This window comes from Canis lupus, chromosome 27, assembly GCF_011100685.1.
Source record: "Canis lupus familiaris isolate Mischka breed German Shepherd chromosome 27, alternate assembly UU_Cfam_GSD_1.0, whole genome shotgun sequence".
Lineage (NCBI taxonomy): Eukaryota > Metazoa > Chordata > Mammalia > Carnivora > Canidae > Canis > Canis lupus.
In genome coordinates, this window is record NC_049248.1 from 7438320 (window position 1) to 7455012 (window position 16693).

General features: G+C 52.9%; 1 protein-coding gene across 2 annotated transcripts; it reads right to left on the minus strand.

Moving 5' to 3' along the window:
* Positions 1-165: 165 nt before the first annotated feature.
* Positions 166-13063, minus strand: TNFRSF1A (TNF receptor superfamily member 1A). 2 transcript variants are annotated; one of them, XM_038576558.1, is made up of 10 exons: positions 12752-13063; positions 5208-5361; positions 4817-4945; positions 4461-4610; positions 4140-4218; positions 2134-2207; positions 1896-2006; positions 1561-1589; positions 1126-1402; positions 166-1015 (listed from the first exon to the last, which is right to left on the minus strand). In XM_038576558.1, exons 1-10 carry the CDS (start codon positions 12788-12790, stop codon positions 699-701), a joined length of 1359 nt encoding a protein of 452 aa, XP_038432486.1. In that variant the 5' UTR covers positions 12791-13063; the 3' UTR covers positions 166-698. The 2 variants fall into 2 exon arrangements, with proteins under 2 accessions (XP_038432486.1, XP_038432485.1); XM_038576557.1 differs by lacking the exon at positions 12752-13063 and adding an exon at positions 12292-12463.
* Between the last annotated feature and the right edge of the window lie 3630 nt (positions 13064-16693).

Here is a 16693-nt window from a genome sequence, read left to right on the forward strand (position 1 = left end):
GACGAGGGTGGGAAGAAAGAGAACCTGGTGGGGAGGGGGGTCACAGAGTGAGCACAGGCTACTCCTCGGTCAGCTGGCATCGTGGTGGCGGGGTGTCTGGCTCAAGCTCAGGGCTTCTCCCATCCCACGCCATCAGGAGCCTCCCACACCCACCACTCAGAAGCAGCCCTTCCAGGAGCACTTTAATTCCAAAGTTTTAGTGTATTTACAAAAGTCCACTGCTCCAGCTGGCGGCCCCATTGTTCTGTGCTTGCCCCTGCCTTGGAACCGTTCAGCTTCCTCTGTGCTTGTCCAAGCAGTGGCAGAAGGGCAATCAGTTTCCATTAGTGTAACATCATTGATACAAAGATTGCTTATGTACTGTGAAAAAGGCCCAGGTGCCCCCCAGAGGCCCCTCAGCCGCCTCTCTGGGTTCTCTAAGCCCAAAATGGGTGGGGGGTCAGGGCGCCTCCTATCTCTGCAGCCACAAGCTTGGGCTCCTGGCACACTCAACCTCTCTCGGGATCACACGCGCGCGCACACGCACACACACACACCTGCCACGCACACAAGGCTGAGCCTCCGGAAGGGCTCCAGCTGCTGAGAAAACCTATGTACACTCAAAGAGTAGCACCAAGTAGGTGGCTGCCCAGCACGCCTGCCCCGCCACGGCCGGGTCCAGAAGAAGGGGCCTTGCCCGGAGGCCGCGGTCCTCGGCCTCATCGAGGGAGGCGGGGCGCCGGCGAGAGGGCGGCGGGGGCACACAGCGCCTCCTCGATGTCCTCCAGGCAGCCGAGCAGCTCCATCTCGCGGAGCACGCGGCCCAGCAGCTCCAGCGTGGCCTCGCGCCGCGGGGTGCGCCGCCGCCAGGCCGCCAGCATGCTGTAGTGCGCCTCCCGCAGGCAGCGCCCGTTCTGCAGCTCCAGCCGCTCGATCTCGTGCTCGCTCAGCCCCAGCCGCCGCACGAACTCCTTCCAGCGCGACGGGGGCACGCCGTCCACCACCGCATACAGCGTCGCGGGGTCCGCGGGGTCCGCTGCGGGCGGGCGGGCGGGCGGGCGGGCGGTGAGCCTCCCGCGCCCGCGCCCCTCCCCTCCCGTCCTCGCCCTCCAGGCGCCCGGCCCTCTGCACCTGCTAGGAGCTCACCTTCTGTGCGCGGAGTGGCGGTGCCGTCCTCCCACTTCTGAACAGGGGTGGGGATGGGGGTGGAGGCTGGAGCCGAGGTGAGGATGGGGCCAGCCCCCTGGCACGGTGGGGCCATCTCTCTGGAGACTGGTGCAGCCCTGCCGTTAGGCCAGTCAGTAGGGGTGAAGGTGGGACTGGGGGTGAGGATGGACCTGGGGGTGCAGGTGGGGTTGGGGACGGGACTGAAGCCCGTGGTGGGACTGAAGCCCGGAACTGAGGCCCGGGACTCAGGCTCCCCCTAAAAGAGAGAAGGCACAGCATTAGCGGAGAAGAGGGACCCTCCATTCTGGAGAGGGGTTGGGGCTACAGGCAGGTAGGGGTGGCCGAGGGCCATTTGGGTATGATTATAATGGACAACCGGGGAAGATTGGGGCTACGGTCCGAGTTTCATCTTACCTCTTTCGTCGGTGTTGGTTTCCCACAAACTAAGAAAAAAGAAACAAAGCGTCACAAATTTCACTTCCTCTCTCAGCCCTGCGCCCATCCTGGGGCTGGCGGCGAGGACTTGTGGTGACATGCTTCAGGGCCAAAGCGGCCCCAGGGACCAGAGAAGCACTGATGCAGTGTGACCTCCCACAAGCCATCAGGGCTACCTCCTGCCAACAGGGTTCTTGGCAGAGAACTGAGGGGACACTCCTCATTTCCCTCTGTGCTGGTCCATCATGCCACCCCACCTCTTCCCACGTCCCCACCAGCACGCTGGGCCCCCCTCCCCCCCAACCACCACTCACCAATGGAGAAGAGCCTGGGCTTCTGCCGTTGGTAGCGACACATTAAACCGATGGAGAAGGATAAAACGCAAATACCAAAGAGGATCACCAGGGGCAACAGCACGGTGGAGCCTACAGACAAGGCAGGCTGTGGTCAGAAGGCAGCCGCGGCAGGAGGCAGTGGGGCTGGCTGGCTGAGTAGAGGGGCAGGGATGAGGACAGGGCAGGTGAGCCTGGGAACCGGGTTATTTCTCCTCACCTGGGTCCTGGGGGACCTTGACTGTTTCCACGGGGGGTAGGCACAACTTCCCGCACTCTGTGTTTTTCTTACAGCTAAAAGAAGAGATGGCATAGGTGGATAGGAGCCCTCCCATAAGAGGAAGACAGGGTGGAAAGACAAAGAAAAAAGAAAAAAAAAAAAACCTCCACATTGTTGGAAATTCCTTGCTCTGCAAATATTTTTAGGTATCTCTTGGTATAATAGAAATTAAACCTCTCCTGGGAAATGAAACCTGTCCTGATGCAGGGGAATGAAACACAAGTTAATCACAAAATCATTTAACTTTAGAACTGGAAATGATCTTGAGGAGGCTGTGTAGAAAAAAATCAAAGCAATCAGAGGCAGAGCATGCATTCCAGCCCATTCATTGGCTGGCAGTATGACTCCAAACAAGTCATTTACCTGTGGAGGCTTCAGTTTGCTCATCAGTAAAATAAGGTTCCTACCCACCTGTCAGAATAGAGGAGTAGGTGAGATCAGTCTGCCTGACATACAGTATGTGCTCAGAAAATGGTAACTATCACTGAATTGTTTCACTGATGAGAATCCCATGGTAGAGAGAGGTTGGAGAGCTTTTTCTTGAGATAACGGTACTAGTGGGATGCTTGGGTGGCTCAGTGGTTGAGCCTTTGTCTCAGGTCGTGATCCCCAGGTCCTGGGATTGAGTCCCGCATCTGTCTATGGCTATGTCTCTGCCTCTCTCTGTGTCTCTCATGAATAAATAAATATATTTTTTAAAAAGATAACACTGCTAGTGACAATCCCTGACTTTGAGAGAAGGGTCAAACATGTGTGTGAAAAATTTTGAAATACATATTGTTGGGGGGCAGCCAAAGAGCATTCTAGAACAAGCACATCTTCCCCTGTTAGGAGTTGTCACTGGGCAGCATGGAGTGATGAGAATTCTTGGGGGGTTAGAAGGAACTCAGGAAAGTGAACTCTCAGGAGGTATCTGAAACAGGAAGAGGCACTTTTGCCTATCTTACAAGTTCTTGGTGAGAACCACGTGGAGGGGCAGCCCTGGTGGCTCAGCGGTTTAGCGCCACCTTCAGCTTGGGGTGTGATCCTGGAGACCTGGGATCAAGTCCCACATGGGGCTCCCTGCATGGGGAGGGATGTCTCTGCCTCTCTCTCCCTCTGGGTCTCTCATGAATAAATAAGTAAAATCTTAAAAAAAAAAAAAAAAAAAAGAGAGAGAGAGAGAGAGAGAACCACATGGAATCAGTGTAAAAGCTCTTTGAAGTAACAGAGAGGACTTAGTAGAAAAAGAAAACAAATAGTTTGGTGTCAGGCACTTTGTAGCTATACAGCTTGCCAAGTGGGTGTCATTATCCTTATTTTAAAGGTGAGAAAACTAAGGCTCAGAGATGTTAAGTAACTTGCCCAAGGTCACACAGCCAATAAGTGGCCCAGCTGAGATTTAAACCCAGGTCACTTGAATGTTAGAGCCCTGAAATTTCCTTCTTTGCAAGTATGTGTGCAAGAACAAGCTCTGTAGAGCCAAAAGAGGTGAGGAGGCCTGAACAGAGACTGGGGGAGAAATACCATATCACAGCAAAGATGCCATCAGTAATAAGAAGCACCATTATTTACATGCCACTACACACACACACACACACACACACACACACACACACACACACAGAGTTGCTAGCTAAACCATGACACATCAATTGTTAGAAGCAGTCTGATTTCAGAAATGTGAAAATGTGCATCCTAGAATCATCAAACTACAGCATACCCTGTCATCCCCAAATCCAAATCTCTAAAAGAACTGGAAGTCCATGAGCCTCTCTCCCCAAAGACTTCTTCAGATTTTAGGAGCAAGTCAGAGGTGGAGGGAACTCTGCTGTTTTGTCACTAAGAGCCGGAGCATCCTGGGGTGTCTCCCGTGCCCTGCTGGTGGCTCTCACCTGCAGCCACCCCATCCCACCCAAGCCCCCTCCCACTCAATCCAGTGCCCAGCAGCTGGCAGAGATACTCACTTCACACAAGAGACGCATTCATGCTCTCTTAGAAAGAACCCCGCGTGGCAGGTGCATATGGTGTTCTGCTTCTCTTGGCCTGTGGGGAGAGATTACAGCACAGCTAAGGGAGGACTGCCCTGCACCCCAAGGATGACGGGGAAAACCAGGAAGGGCAGAGGGTGGATGGCCAGAGTGGAGGTGGTCCCACAGACTTCAGGGGAGTGGGAAGGAGGGGAAGAGTTGCGTCAGGGGGCTGGGGCACAGAGGTGGAGAGCTTCTTCCTGAGATGGGGACACCCTAGGGCAGAGAGGGGGCTGGGGTTGGGAGAGCCATGCTCACAGGAGATCTGCACCGTGCCATTGAGGCAGAGGCTGCAGTTATTGCACTGGAAAAGGGTTTCACTCCAATAAAACCGGTACTGGTTCTTCCTGCAGCCACACACCGTGTCCCGGTACACAGTACAAGGAGAAATCTCCACCTGGTTCATTTCTGGAGTGGGGAGGAGATGGGGTATGAGCCCTTGACCCACTGCAGCGTGTGTGCCTTTCTCTGTACACACATCCCCACCCATGCACTCATGCATGCACACGCAGTCCCACTCACACCCACCAGCAGAGCTCTGTCTGCCCACACACAGAGACAGGCACGCAAGCTGCCCTAACAGTTTAGAGCCCTTGCAACCTCCTGAGACTCACCTTTTCGGCATTTGGAGCAGCTAAGACATTGTCTGAGGTGGTTCTCTGAAGCTGTAAAAGTTCCGTTTTCACATTCCCTGCAGTCTGTGTCCAGCCCTGGGCCTGGACAGTCATTGTACAGGTAGGTCCCTGTGATGGGGGGGGGCAGGGTTAGGTGGCAGTGAGAGCTCAAGGAAGGAGCCCCAGGCTAGAAAGAACAGTTGGGGCCATCTTCCACCCAAGTCTCTAAGAGGAAAGATGGGAGGAAATCCCAGCCCAAGAGAGGCAGCAAAGTTAGGAGACTGGAGGTGAAAGACACCCCCCCACCCCAGGTTCTAGAACTTCTGGAAAAGGCAAAGGAAGAAGCAGGACCCCATAACTGAGCAGATTCACTGTTACCGCTTTCTCCTACCTTTGTGGCACTTCGTACAGCAAATGGAATCGTCTTGAGGGTGAATATATTTTCCCTGGGGACACAGAATAGCTCTCTTCACCCTGTTCCGGGGGTGAGGAACAAGTGCAGTAACGCTTATGGGGTATATTTCCAACAACAGAGCCAGGAGCACCTGGGGAAAGAATCAGAGGAGATCCCATCAGGAGAGGGAGGGTGGGAGCCTTAGAGGTGGCAAGTCCAAAGCCTTCCCAGCTCAAGTCCCTTCTCAGTGAAACATTCTCCCCAGGCCACTCCTGCTCACTCTTGATGTTCCTCCTCTGAGCTTAGCTGGCTGGCCCCATGGAATCTGGTGCTTAATCCTTCCCTCCTACGAATTTTTGTTCCTCCAAGTCAAGGCTAGTAGACCCCAGGCCTGGGCTATATTTTATCCTTATTTCCCCATATCGGCTAATAGTGCTAGACACGGGGCAGGTGTTTAAGGAATGTTTTTGTTTTGTGTTTTTGGGAACTGGCTGTTTACCTCAATTATGGCCCTTCTTTCCAACAGGAGCCCTAAGGCTTCAGGTGGTGTTTCTCCATCGGGGTGCTATGTTGACAGTGTATTCACTTTGTGAACATTCACAGGTGAACAGTTAGGAGTTAGGATCTGTCTACTTTCCTGGATTGTGTTATACCAGTTAAAAGGTTTTTTTATAAAATCAGATTGGTGTGGAAGTAAGTGATGTATGTCTCTGTGGGCACCATTCCTGGGGAGTGGGTAGAAAGGAAGGATTTCTTTTTTTTAAAGATTTTATTTACTTATTCATGAGAGACATACAGAGAGAGGCAGAGACACAGGCAGAGGCAGAAGCAGGCTCCATGTAGGGAGCCCGATGCTGAACTTGACCCCAGGACCCTGGGGATCATAACCTGAGCCAAAGGTAGATGCTCAACCACTGAGCCACTCAGGTGTCCTGAAGCGTTTCTTTATAAATCTCTATCAGAACCTCATTTAGGATTATGCCCTCAGGCTCCATGCCTTATCCCCTTCCACCAGGAAATCTGCACAAAGGCCCCAGGTTGGCCAGGGGCAAAAGGGGAGGGGGTAAAAGGGAAAGTTCTGGACCAGGAATGAGGTAGATGATAAAGTTTTTCAGGCAGGCAGGAGTGGACAAAGGCATATGTAGTTTATACCAACTAAAGCTGGCCAGGGGGCACTGGTCCTGCTCAGAGGACTATCGAGTCAAGAGCTGAGGGTGGATCAGGGAGCCCTGTGGCCCTCTGCACGGGCATTCTGGGAGGCACACTTTATACCGTTGGGGCAACCCCACCAGCAACTGAACCACCTGCTCTGTTCTGGCTTCTGAGCCCCAGACAGCAAAGCCAGGAGTCAGTGTCTAGCTCCAACCCAGACTTTGCCCCTTGGGCTCCTGTCAGCCTCTTTCTGGCTTTCCCTGGGTCCTGATTTGTTTTGCCCTCTGCTATGAGAGCCACTTTATGTAAAGATAAGAGGATGTCCTCGAAGTGTGTTCAACCCTGGGGAGCAGCATGCTAATCTGATCACAGAAACCCCAGCATGGGACAGGAGGGCATGGCAGCCCACAGCCCAGTAGGCAGTGTGGGCAGGTGGGTCCCACTCTGAGGCACTCTCTGGGGGATGCTGCCGCCTGGAAGCTGGAGCCTCAGCCACAAACAGAAGCCAACCTGGGAAACAGCAGCAAACCGCCTCCCCTACCCAGATGGCAGCATCATCCTTGGCCCACTCCAGCACTGTCACCTCCCGCCCAACAAGACTGAGGTGTCCAAGGCAACAGGAAGAGTTTGGGGTGGTAATGGGAAGAGCTTCTCAATCCTGAAAGTGTGGATCCTATGCCTGAAGAAGGGCTCTCTGCGCCTAAGTTTGCTGGCACTTGGAATTCCACGCAGCCCCCACCACCACCACCTCGGGGGCAAAGTGGACCAGCGGAGAAGGTCGAAGGTCGGGAAGTAAAACTGGAGGCTCCAGTTCTGGGACAGCCTTGGTGGGAGGGGGCAGCTTTTCAGGGACCCCTGGCCTGTGAGGAGTAAATGTCCCAGGAGGGAGGGAGGCTTTCTCAATCCTTGTGTCTCCCTCCCTCTCCAGCACTTTGGGGGTTAAGTCGGATCCGGGAAAGGGAAAAAGCTTTTCCCGGCAGCTCCGCCCAGTGACTCAGGCCAGGGAGGGAGGGCAGCTAGGGGAAGGGAGAGAGAACCAGCAGCTTCCCCAGCTCCTCAAGGGTCATGAGTCAGCAGAACGACTGAGGGGACCAGCCAGCCATTAAGACCCCATCTGAGCCCTCTGTCCTGGGGGCCAGGCTCTCCCTCCAATCCCCACTCAGAGCATACTTCCTCCCCCGCCCCTCCTCCTCAAGAGAGCCAGGCAAGAGACCCCTGTTCCACTTGGCACACATGTTTTGGGAAACGGCTCCCTCTCCCATTCCATCCCAAAGGGAAATCTCCTCAACCCTTGGCTTCTTCCTATCAGGTCACTACCCACCCCTCCCTGAGGGGCCTCTCAGCTCCTTCCCGCCCCTCAGCATCCTTCCTTTAAGACCAGGCCCTGCCCTCGCTCCTCCTCTGGGTTTAACCAGCCCCCCTGACACTCCCCATTTCCAAAAGAAGGCAAACCAAGGCTGCCCTCCCACTCGGGGTTCACTGCATTCCCACAGCCTGGCTGGTTCTGGCCAGTTGGGGTGGGTTCGGGGACCTCCCTGGGGTCCCCCAACAACCCTTAGGAAATAAGGCCAGTTCTGGGCTTCCACAGCCCTACCCCCACCAAGTCCACTGGCAGTACAGGAGAAATTCCAGAGCCCTGAAAGGCCCACTTTCCAGGAGTGAGGAAACAGGCCAAGAAGGGATGGAGGACAGCATTTCCCAGATCCCTCATAGCCCTTAGCAGTGCTCCAGCCAGCCCTCTCTGACTCCTAGTAGCCAGGGCCTCAGGCCCCCACCAGCTGGCTCTAGGGGGCGGGTCCTCAGCAGCTGCGTCTTCCAGCTAAATTAGGAGGTGAGCTCTGAGCCCAAAGACACTAGCCAGCCTGCACCTGCCATCTGGAGCAGGGGAAAGGCAGGAAACTGGGAGGTGCCTGTGGAGACACAGTTGAGGGGGTGGCCTGGCACCCCTCCGACTCCCCCACAACTTCCGCCTGGGGAGACTTTCAAGTGTGACTTCCTGTGTTGAGGCTGCAGAGGGGGCGGAGAAGCAGAGAGCAGAGAGCGACCCTGTGGTCTAACCCTGACCCGGCACCTCAAGACCTTAGCTGTGCCCTTCCCCTGCATTAATTTGTTCATTAAATTAAGATGTGTTTGTTCTTTTAATGTCAAAATCTTTGGGGAGCTCAGGATAGCTTCTCCTCCAAGAGCTCAGCTGAGACCCCACCTCCCTGCCCCGAAGCCCTCCATTATTAACACCACTTCCTCCGCACAAGCTCATTAGCTGCTCAGCCTCCTGTGAACTTCAATAACGTGAATTAACTGTATCTACTTTCAGCTTTCACTATAATATAATTATCCTGGGTGAGTAGATATGATTTCCCACAAATGACCATAGACTCTATGAGATGAGCAATCTGAGAGACTGTGTGGTCAGAGATAGTGTCTTATCCTCCTGGGTATCTTCTCAGCCCCTAGAACGAGAGGAGCCAAATAAATACAGATTGATTGGCCAATCTGATGACTTATCTATGTTCCACTCCAGTTAAAGCTAATGATTCCCAGAGGGAAGTAGTTAGCGCCCCCTTATAGGAACAAACTTATCTCCTCTCCCTCCCCATTAGAGGGGGTGGAGGAAGAGTTCTCAAATCATACCCACTCCTTCCCACCCACACACACATACACACACTCCCCCACTGGAGAGTCTGACCAGTGTTCCTCTCCTTTTGAGCATCACTGGTGACTGCATGCAGCAGATATGAATGATATGAAGGCAGATTAGAGTTTGAAAAGCCCTGCTCTAGCCTGTTAGGTGTGCACTTCATCTGGCTCTGACCCTTAACATGCCCCCAAACTCAACTGGTCAATCTCCTGGTCTAGACAAATATCATAGTTCCGGTACTGAGAACTTTGCCACCCTTCTCGTCTCAAGGCCCCATCCCAGTCCTGAGGCCATCGGGTCTGTCAGTTCACCTCATCAGTCCTTCTTCGGAGGACAGGATCTCTTGGTCCTGTCCGTATCCATGGGCTGCCTCACTCTTAGATTATTGCAACTGTCTCCCCGCTGACTGCCCAGCTGCCAGCCTCTTTCCTGCTCCAATCCATCCTACACACTTTCTTATCTGTGTTCATGCTTCAACTTGCACCCACAGGTTGGATGGGAATCTTCCTCTCCAGAGCCTGACCTCAAACATCATTTCCACAGGTCACTCCTTCCCTGAATGAGTACTTGCAGAGGCACCTCACTACTATTCTGAACATGTTCCCAGATGCCATGGGCCCTCAGAAAACTGTGTCTGAATGAATGAATGAATGAATGAATGAATGAATGAATGAATGAATTCCTCTACCTGGGACCACACTCAAGATTCTCCTTCATCCCCTCCCCAACACCCTTCAATTTTCTCATTTCTTCTTGTTCTTCAACATGCTCCTTCCACTTCCAGCAACAACGTTCAGCTTCCTGCCACCACCAACCCCAACACAAAACCCCACCTCTCCATTCCCCTACTCTCCCTCAAACCAGTCTCCCTTTTTTCTAGGCATTTTTCCAATGAGTGACTTCGAATCTCAGCTCCAAATCCACTTATCTGTGAGGTTTTTCTCTTCCTCATTCATCTGACCAATGCCTGTTCCTTGATTCATTCAACAAAGAGTTAGGAAGCACCATCTAGGCACCAGGTCCCATATGGCTTCTAGGGGTTTAGAGCGAATACACAGCCCACGCTGTCAAGTTCTCAGCTGGGTCAGAGACAATCCACTGTAGGCTCTGCACTCTAGGCAGAGGGTGCTCCTGGAGCCCCGACACCACGGTTGAGGTCTGCTAAGCAAGAAAAGGCAGCTCATTCCCTTCCCTGGTCTGTCTCCCATTGGTGTTCCAGGGCACCGCATCAAAACACTTTTGTGGGTCTTCCCCTCCAGACTGTTCTGAAATCTTTTTTTTTTTTTTTTTTTTTTTTTTGCTGTAAGATGTCTTACAGACCATAAGCTCTTTGAGGCACAACAAAACCCTATAAGCTTTACTACCCTCTCTCCAGTATTCTTCCCCCTATCCACCCACACACGGTATACTAGAGTGCTCAGTATTAATGGTGAACAATTGAAAAGCTCAGACTTTGCATATCTTCTGTTTCCCCTCCAGCTCCAGGCTTAGCTTGGGTCCCTTCACAGTCACACTCCCACATGGGCTGGAGCCTCCTCCCCAGCCCCCAGACGCTTTCCTTTATCAATTCAGACTACCCATACCCTATGTTTTCCAAACACAGTAGCCACCAAGTAATTACTACTAATACTAACAATACAAATCTAACATTTATTGTTTTCTATTTGCTATACCTTATTCGTCTACTAGACTGTAGACTCCATGGGGGCAGAGATTTTGCTTGCTACTGTAATCCCACTTAAAATAATGTCTAGCACAGACCCAGCATTTAATAAGTTGAATACTTAATACATAGTTGACCCTTGAACAATGCAGGTGTTAGGAGCACCAGCCCGCCCCACTTAGTGAAAAGTCTACATATAATTTTTGACTCCTCTAAAACATAACTACAAATACCCTACTGTTGACTGGATGTCTTACCAATAGCATAAACAATGGATTAGCACACATTTTGCATGTTATGTGTATCGTATGCTGTATTCTTACAATAAAGAAGGCTGGAGAAATGAAAATGTTATTAAGAAAATCAGGGATCCCTGGGTGGCGCAGCAGTTTGGCGCCTGCCTTTGGCCCAGGGCGCGATCCTGGAGACCCGGGATCGAATCCCACATCAGGCTCCCTGCATGGAGCCTGCTTCTCCCTCTGCCTGTGTCTCTGCCTCTCTCTCTCTCTCTGTATGACTATCATAAATAAATAATAATAAAAAATGTTTAAAAAAAAAAAGAAAATCATAAAAATAAAATATACTTATAATACTGTATGTAGTGGGAAAAAACCTGCATATAAGTGGAACGGCATGGTTCAAACCCATGTTGTTCAAAGGTCAACTGTCTCTCAATCTATTTCATCTTCGAAATGACATTATGAGGTTGTGATTATTACCTACATTTTAGAAATAAAGAAGCTAAGACGTGGAAGCCACCCAGGTTCAGGTGGCTAGTCTGTGAGGGAGCTAGGATTTGAATCCAAGGGATCTACCCCCAAAAGAGAGAAGAGAAGTAAAGTAAGCCCAGGCCACTGGATGGGGGCAGAGGGAGCCTGGGAGAAGTACAGTCTTGAGAGAAGTCAAGAGACAGGGGGCTGGGGAGACAGGAGGTGGGACAGTGAAAAGAACAGTGAGACCCAGATGGAGACAGGTGCTGCCTGGGGAATCAGAGTCTAGAAATGTGGACTCAGCAGAGAAGAGAGGGAGGAACCAGGGAAAAAAGTCTCAAAAGAGACTCATGGAGAAACCGACAGAAAAGGAGTGAATGCTTAGGAGAGACAGGACAAGATCCAGAGGAGAGGAGAGTGCGGGGAGGACGTGGGCCAGGGAAGGGCAAGGACCCCGAAGAAACGGGCCAGTGCAGGCCAGGAACATCCACCCAGGTAGGGGGAGAGAGGAACCCAGGGTATGGCACAGGAGATCAAGGAAGCATTGAAACAAGGCTGAGGCATAAGAAAGGGACATTTTCCAGTGACGAAAACAACTTTCTACTAACTTCCCTAAACCCAGCTGTAAAAGAAGAAACCAAGAGATTGTTGTCCAGGCCTGAGGGGAGGGGGCTGGAAGGGCCAGGACCCAGGGGGCACAGGGCCAGGACCAGGTGGAGGTGGTGCTGGCTGCTAGAGAGGGTCCCCAGTCCAACACAGGCCACCCATCTAAAAGCTGAGCCAGAGGCACAGTGTGGGGAGCGCCTCCAGGTGGGCGTCCTGGCTCTCCACGGGGTTGCCCTGCCCCTGTCCAGTTCCCACCGGACACCCAAATACCCGCCTCCACACAGACACACAGACGCAGCATCCCAAACTTACCCACCAATCCATCTCTGCTCCCGGCCTCAGTTTCCCCCTTTCCCTAGCATCCAGCTCCTCCCCTCCGCCGGGGTCCGCGCTGGCCAGCGGATGGAGGACACCACTCCGAACCATCTGGCCTCCGAGAGGCAGAGGGCTGGCCGGCCTTCCCGCACTCCTTCCCTCACTCTCCCGAATCGGCCCCACCCCTCCCTCAGCGAGCACCTGCCCCCACATTCCCAGCCAATCCCTAGCCCCAGCTGACTTCCTTGGCTGGCCTTGGCTGGCCTTTCACCCTCTCCCTTGCCTCCGACTCAGGGCCGCCGGCCGACTGGGGAACCCCAGCTCCCGGCCGCGCTGGAAGTGGGGCCACGCCGGCCCGAGGTCCGGACGGGCGGCGAGGGCCCACTCCTGCGGGGCGGCGCCCTCTCCACCCGCCCCTACCCCGCACCCCCAGCCCTCGTCCCGTCCCGGGGCTCACCAGTGGCAGCAGCAGGCCAGGCACGGTGGGGAGGCCCATGTCCGGCCAGCCGTGGCCTCTCACTCCCCCATCGGGGCTCAGGCAGGGGCGGCGGCGGGGTCCGGGATGCGCGGGCCCGGCGGGTCCCAAGAGGAGCCCGGGCGGCGGGCAGGGGAGCCCGGGTGCGGACTGGAGAGACGGTCCCGGGACCTCCAACCCCAAAGGCCAGAGCTGGAGGCTGAGTCCCGAGAACTGGGAGAAAATTAAAGCAGAGAGCAGAGAGAAGGTGGGAGGGAAGGGAGAGAGTGGCAGATGGGGTGTCGCAACTGCGGGACAGGAAGAGCCTGGGGGAGGAGGAGGGAGGAGGCGGGGGAGGGGGGGCGAAGGGCTGTAACCCTTTGGAGCTCAGTCGGAGGCGCCTGCAGCCCTGGCTCTGGCGGCAGCCTGGGGCCCCCAGCCCAGCAATCCGACCCCTCCAGCCCCGACCGGAGGAGCGAACAGCCCCCCACCCCACCCACCCAAGACCTTTCCCACGTGACCAGCAGTAGACTGGCTCAGGGCTTTGGAATCTAATTCACTGGGTTCCAGTTCAGAATCCTCTACTTTTTTAGCTGTCTGGTCCTGGACCAACGACCTACAGACAGCCTGTGAGTCTGTTTTTCAGTTTCCCAGTTGGAGAGAACCTAGCTCGTGGGGTGGCTGTGAAGATTTCCTGAGACAGGTGTCTGACCTGTGACAGGCACTCAGCGGTCCGTAGTAAGTCCTCCCTTTGCTCCAGAGTTCTCCACTGACACCCTAATCTCCCACTCTCTTGGGTATTTATCCCTCCAACCCAGACTCAAAGTAAACGCTAACCCTGGCTTTCTGCCCTGACTGGGGCCCTGACACCCTCCCACCAGTCTGGTGCTCATCTACTCTGCCTGGCCAGGGCCCCCAGCTGCTGATGCTGGCTCTGCCACAAAAAGTTGAGGGACTTTCGGCAAAACCTCCACCAAGCCTCATTTATTTATTTATTTTTAAGATTTTATTTATTTATTCATGAGAGACACAGAGAGAGAGGCAGAGGGAGAAGCAGGCTCTCTACCTGGAGCCTGATGTGGGACTCGATCCCAGGACCCCAGGATCACGACCTGAACCAAAGGCAGAAGTTCAACGACTGCGTCACCCAGGTGCCCCACCAAGCCTCATTTATTAGGTGAGGGTAACATTGCCTGGCCCACCTACATGGGGAAGATGATGTCATAAGGATTAATGAGATCATATCTGTGAAAATGCTTTGGAAATTACAGCTATCTGGATCACGTTACTAGTACATTCTGTGCCCCTTTACCAGATATTCCGATATATCAATCCAAATTGACCTTAGATGTAATCTACCACAACCCTTTGTTTTATAAGAAAATTGAGCCCTGAAATCCCCAAACCCTAACTTCAGTTGAGTGCCCGTTTTGCCACTTTTCTGTCTGTCCCCTTGAGTCAGATACCATACTCTGGGTATTTCATGCCACCCCCATTTGTGCAGAATATCTCCCAGATGAGTCCTACAATAAGGGTACAACAAGGGTACAAGGGTGCCCAAATATCCTCTGGGCACAATGACTTTCACAATACCCAGCCCAGGCCTGAGGTCCCCCAGCCACTGAGGTTGCTAGAGATGCAGGGAGAGGTCTTTGTAACTTGGAATCAGAGCACCTGGTCCCTTCTCCCCTTGATCTACCAGCTGACCCCACATATTGGACTCCACCCTCCCTGGCCTCCCCTCTTGGATCCCAAAGGCAGGGCATCTGTAGATAAGAATGGAGCTCGGATGCCCTCCATCCCTGGCTGACTTCAGCCCATCCTCCAGCTTCTGAAAATAGAAGTGTTTACCATATATTAAGCATTCAATAAGCGGTAGTAATGTTAGGAGTTGCACAATTAATAGTATTCACAATTAATAACAACTTTAATATCCTGTTTTTAATGTTACGAGGAATTTTTAATAGTCTGTGCCAACTGTCAAAGCCATTACATACATAGCCTGGCACAAAAAGAGAGTTTCTTTCATTGTTTAGGATAAATGTGCACGTACTTTAAATTTTGAAAAATGTGGCATTAAATTGTTCAATAAAATTCTGTCTTAGGGACACCTGGGTGGCTCAGAAATTAAGTGTCTTCCTTTGGCTCAGGTCGTGATCCTGGGGTCCTGGGATCAAGTCCTGCAGTGGGCCTTCCACAGGGAGCCTGCTTCTCCTTCTGCCTTATGTCTCTGCCTCTCTGTGTGTCTCTCATGAATAAAATCTTTCTTAAAAATTAAGTCTTAAAAAAATGGTGAGAGGTAGGTGTTTGTAGGAATATGAAAGGCTAACTAGTCTCATGGAGGAGGTGAAAAGGTGGCCATGACCCCTTCCAGGGAAGCAGAAATAATGGGAGGGAATTGCAGAGATGGAGACATAAGAGAGGGGTGAACTAGGAGGTGAAGGAATGACTGTTAGGGCTTGTGGAGCAACAGGTGACGAGAACAGAGCACAGGTTCCCCTCTTCCTCCATCACGTGTCACATCACACACACACACACACACACACACACACACACACACACGTAGCAGCAGATAGAAAGGACTCTGGACTCCAAGTCTGGGTGCCAGGGGTTCTAGCCCCAGCCCTGTCATCTGATTCCATGTCTCACAGGGAGGCAGGATGTGTCATAAGTAGCAGGACACCTGGCTCCAGGCTAGTTCTGTAAGAATTATGAGCTTGGGCTAGTTACTTCAATCAGATAAGAAAAAAAGGCAACCTGAAGCCTTTCTTCTCAGACTCACATTCTGACTCCTAATCCTGGGGTCCAGGGGTATGTAGAGATAAAAGATTAAGAAAGATAAAGATATATAGGGAAAAGATGAAGAGACAGCACAGAATGGAAATGCAGTGGGCCGGAAGAAACTCCAGTGGGCCTGGGGTTGTGAGGGTGGAGAGCAGACAGCTGTCATTCATAACAGAGCCAGCTTCGTCCTGCTGAGGACGGGGAGGGACAAGGCCCAGACTGGGCCGCGGCAGAGAGCAGACCAGGACAGGCTGGACACAAGGGCTCGGACAGGGGAGTCTGTTGTGACACCACCATTTCCCCTCATGGGCTCAAATCAGAAGTCCTCATGTCAGTTTCTGGTTACAACTTTTTCTACTTCTCCACTCCCTTCAGCACCTCCCCCTTTCTCACCAGGATTCCCATCGCCCCTCTCTCCGGACAGGAAGATTGTAATGAAGAGGGGATGAGACCAAGGCAGCAGGGAGGTGTCCTCAAAGATGAGGAGGAAGAGTGACTTCCGGGTTGCAGGTCTGAGGCTAGCATGGAGGAAGGAACCAGGATTCCAAAAAACTGGGGTTCCACTCACACATCTCCGTTTCTCCTTTAATAAAAGCAGGAGGGTTGGTGCTGTTGTCCTCTCTGCAATGATGAGAGAATCAGAATATACCAGGTTTTGAGGTTCTAGAAGAAACTGGCCCTAGTCTCCTCCTCCTCTCCCCCCACCCCCAACTGTGGGTCAGTTGGTAGGGAGGTGGGCAGGTGAGGGCGTTATCTTGCAACTGGGTGTAGAGTGGCACTTAGCAATTGAAGAGGTGGATGTCTGGTGATGGTAAGTAAAGTTAGGGAGGGAAAGAAAGTTCAAACAGTAGACAGGGGTGAGTCATCGCAAGCGCTCCCCAGTAGGTGTCCTGAGGGGAGCAGCACCATGGCATCGCCCTCCTACCCGAGCATGGTGATGAACATCTAGCAGATGCTCAGTAATGCCCATGGGGGAGCCGGCAGTACAGTTCATCTCTGCCAACACCCCTGAAGAATGGTTGCTTCCATAGTGAAGCCAAGGGTATGAAAGTCTGTTGCCCTCTCCCCACTGTGGGACCTCCAAGGAGCTTGGGCGGTGACCCAGAGGCTTGCATCCATTCCCTACCCCCTGGACAGTATCCCCGTACAGCTCTCCAGACA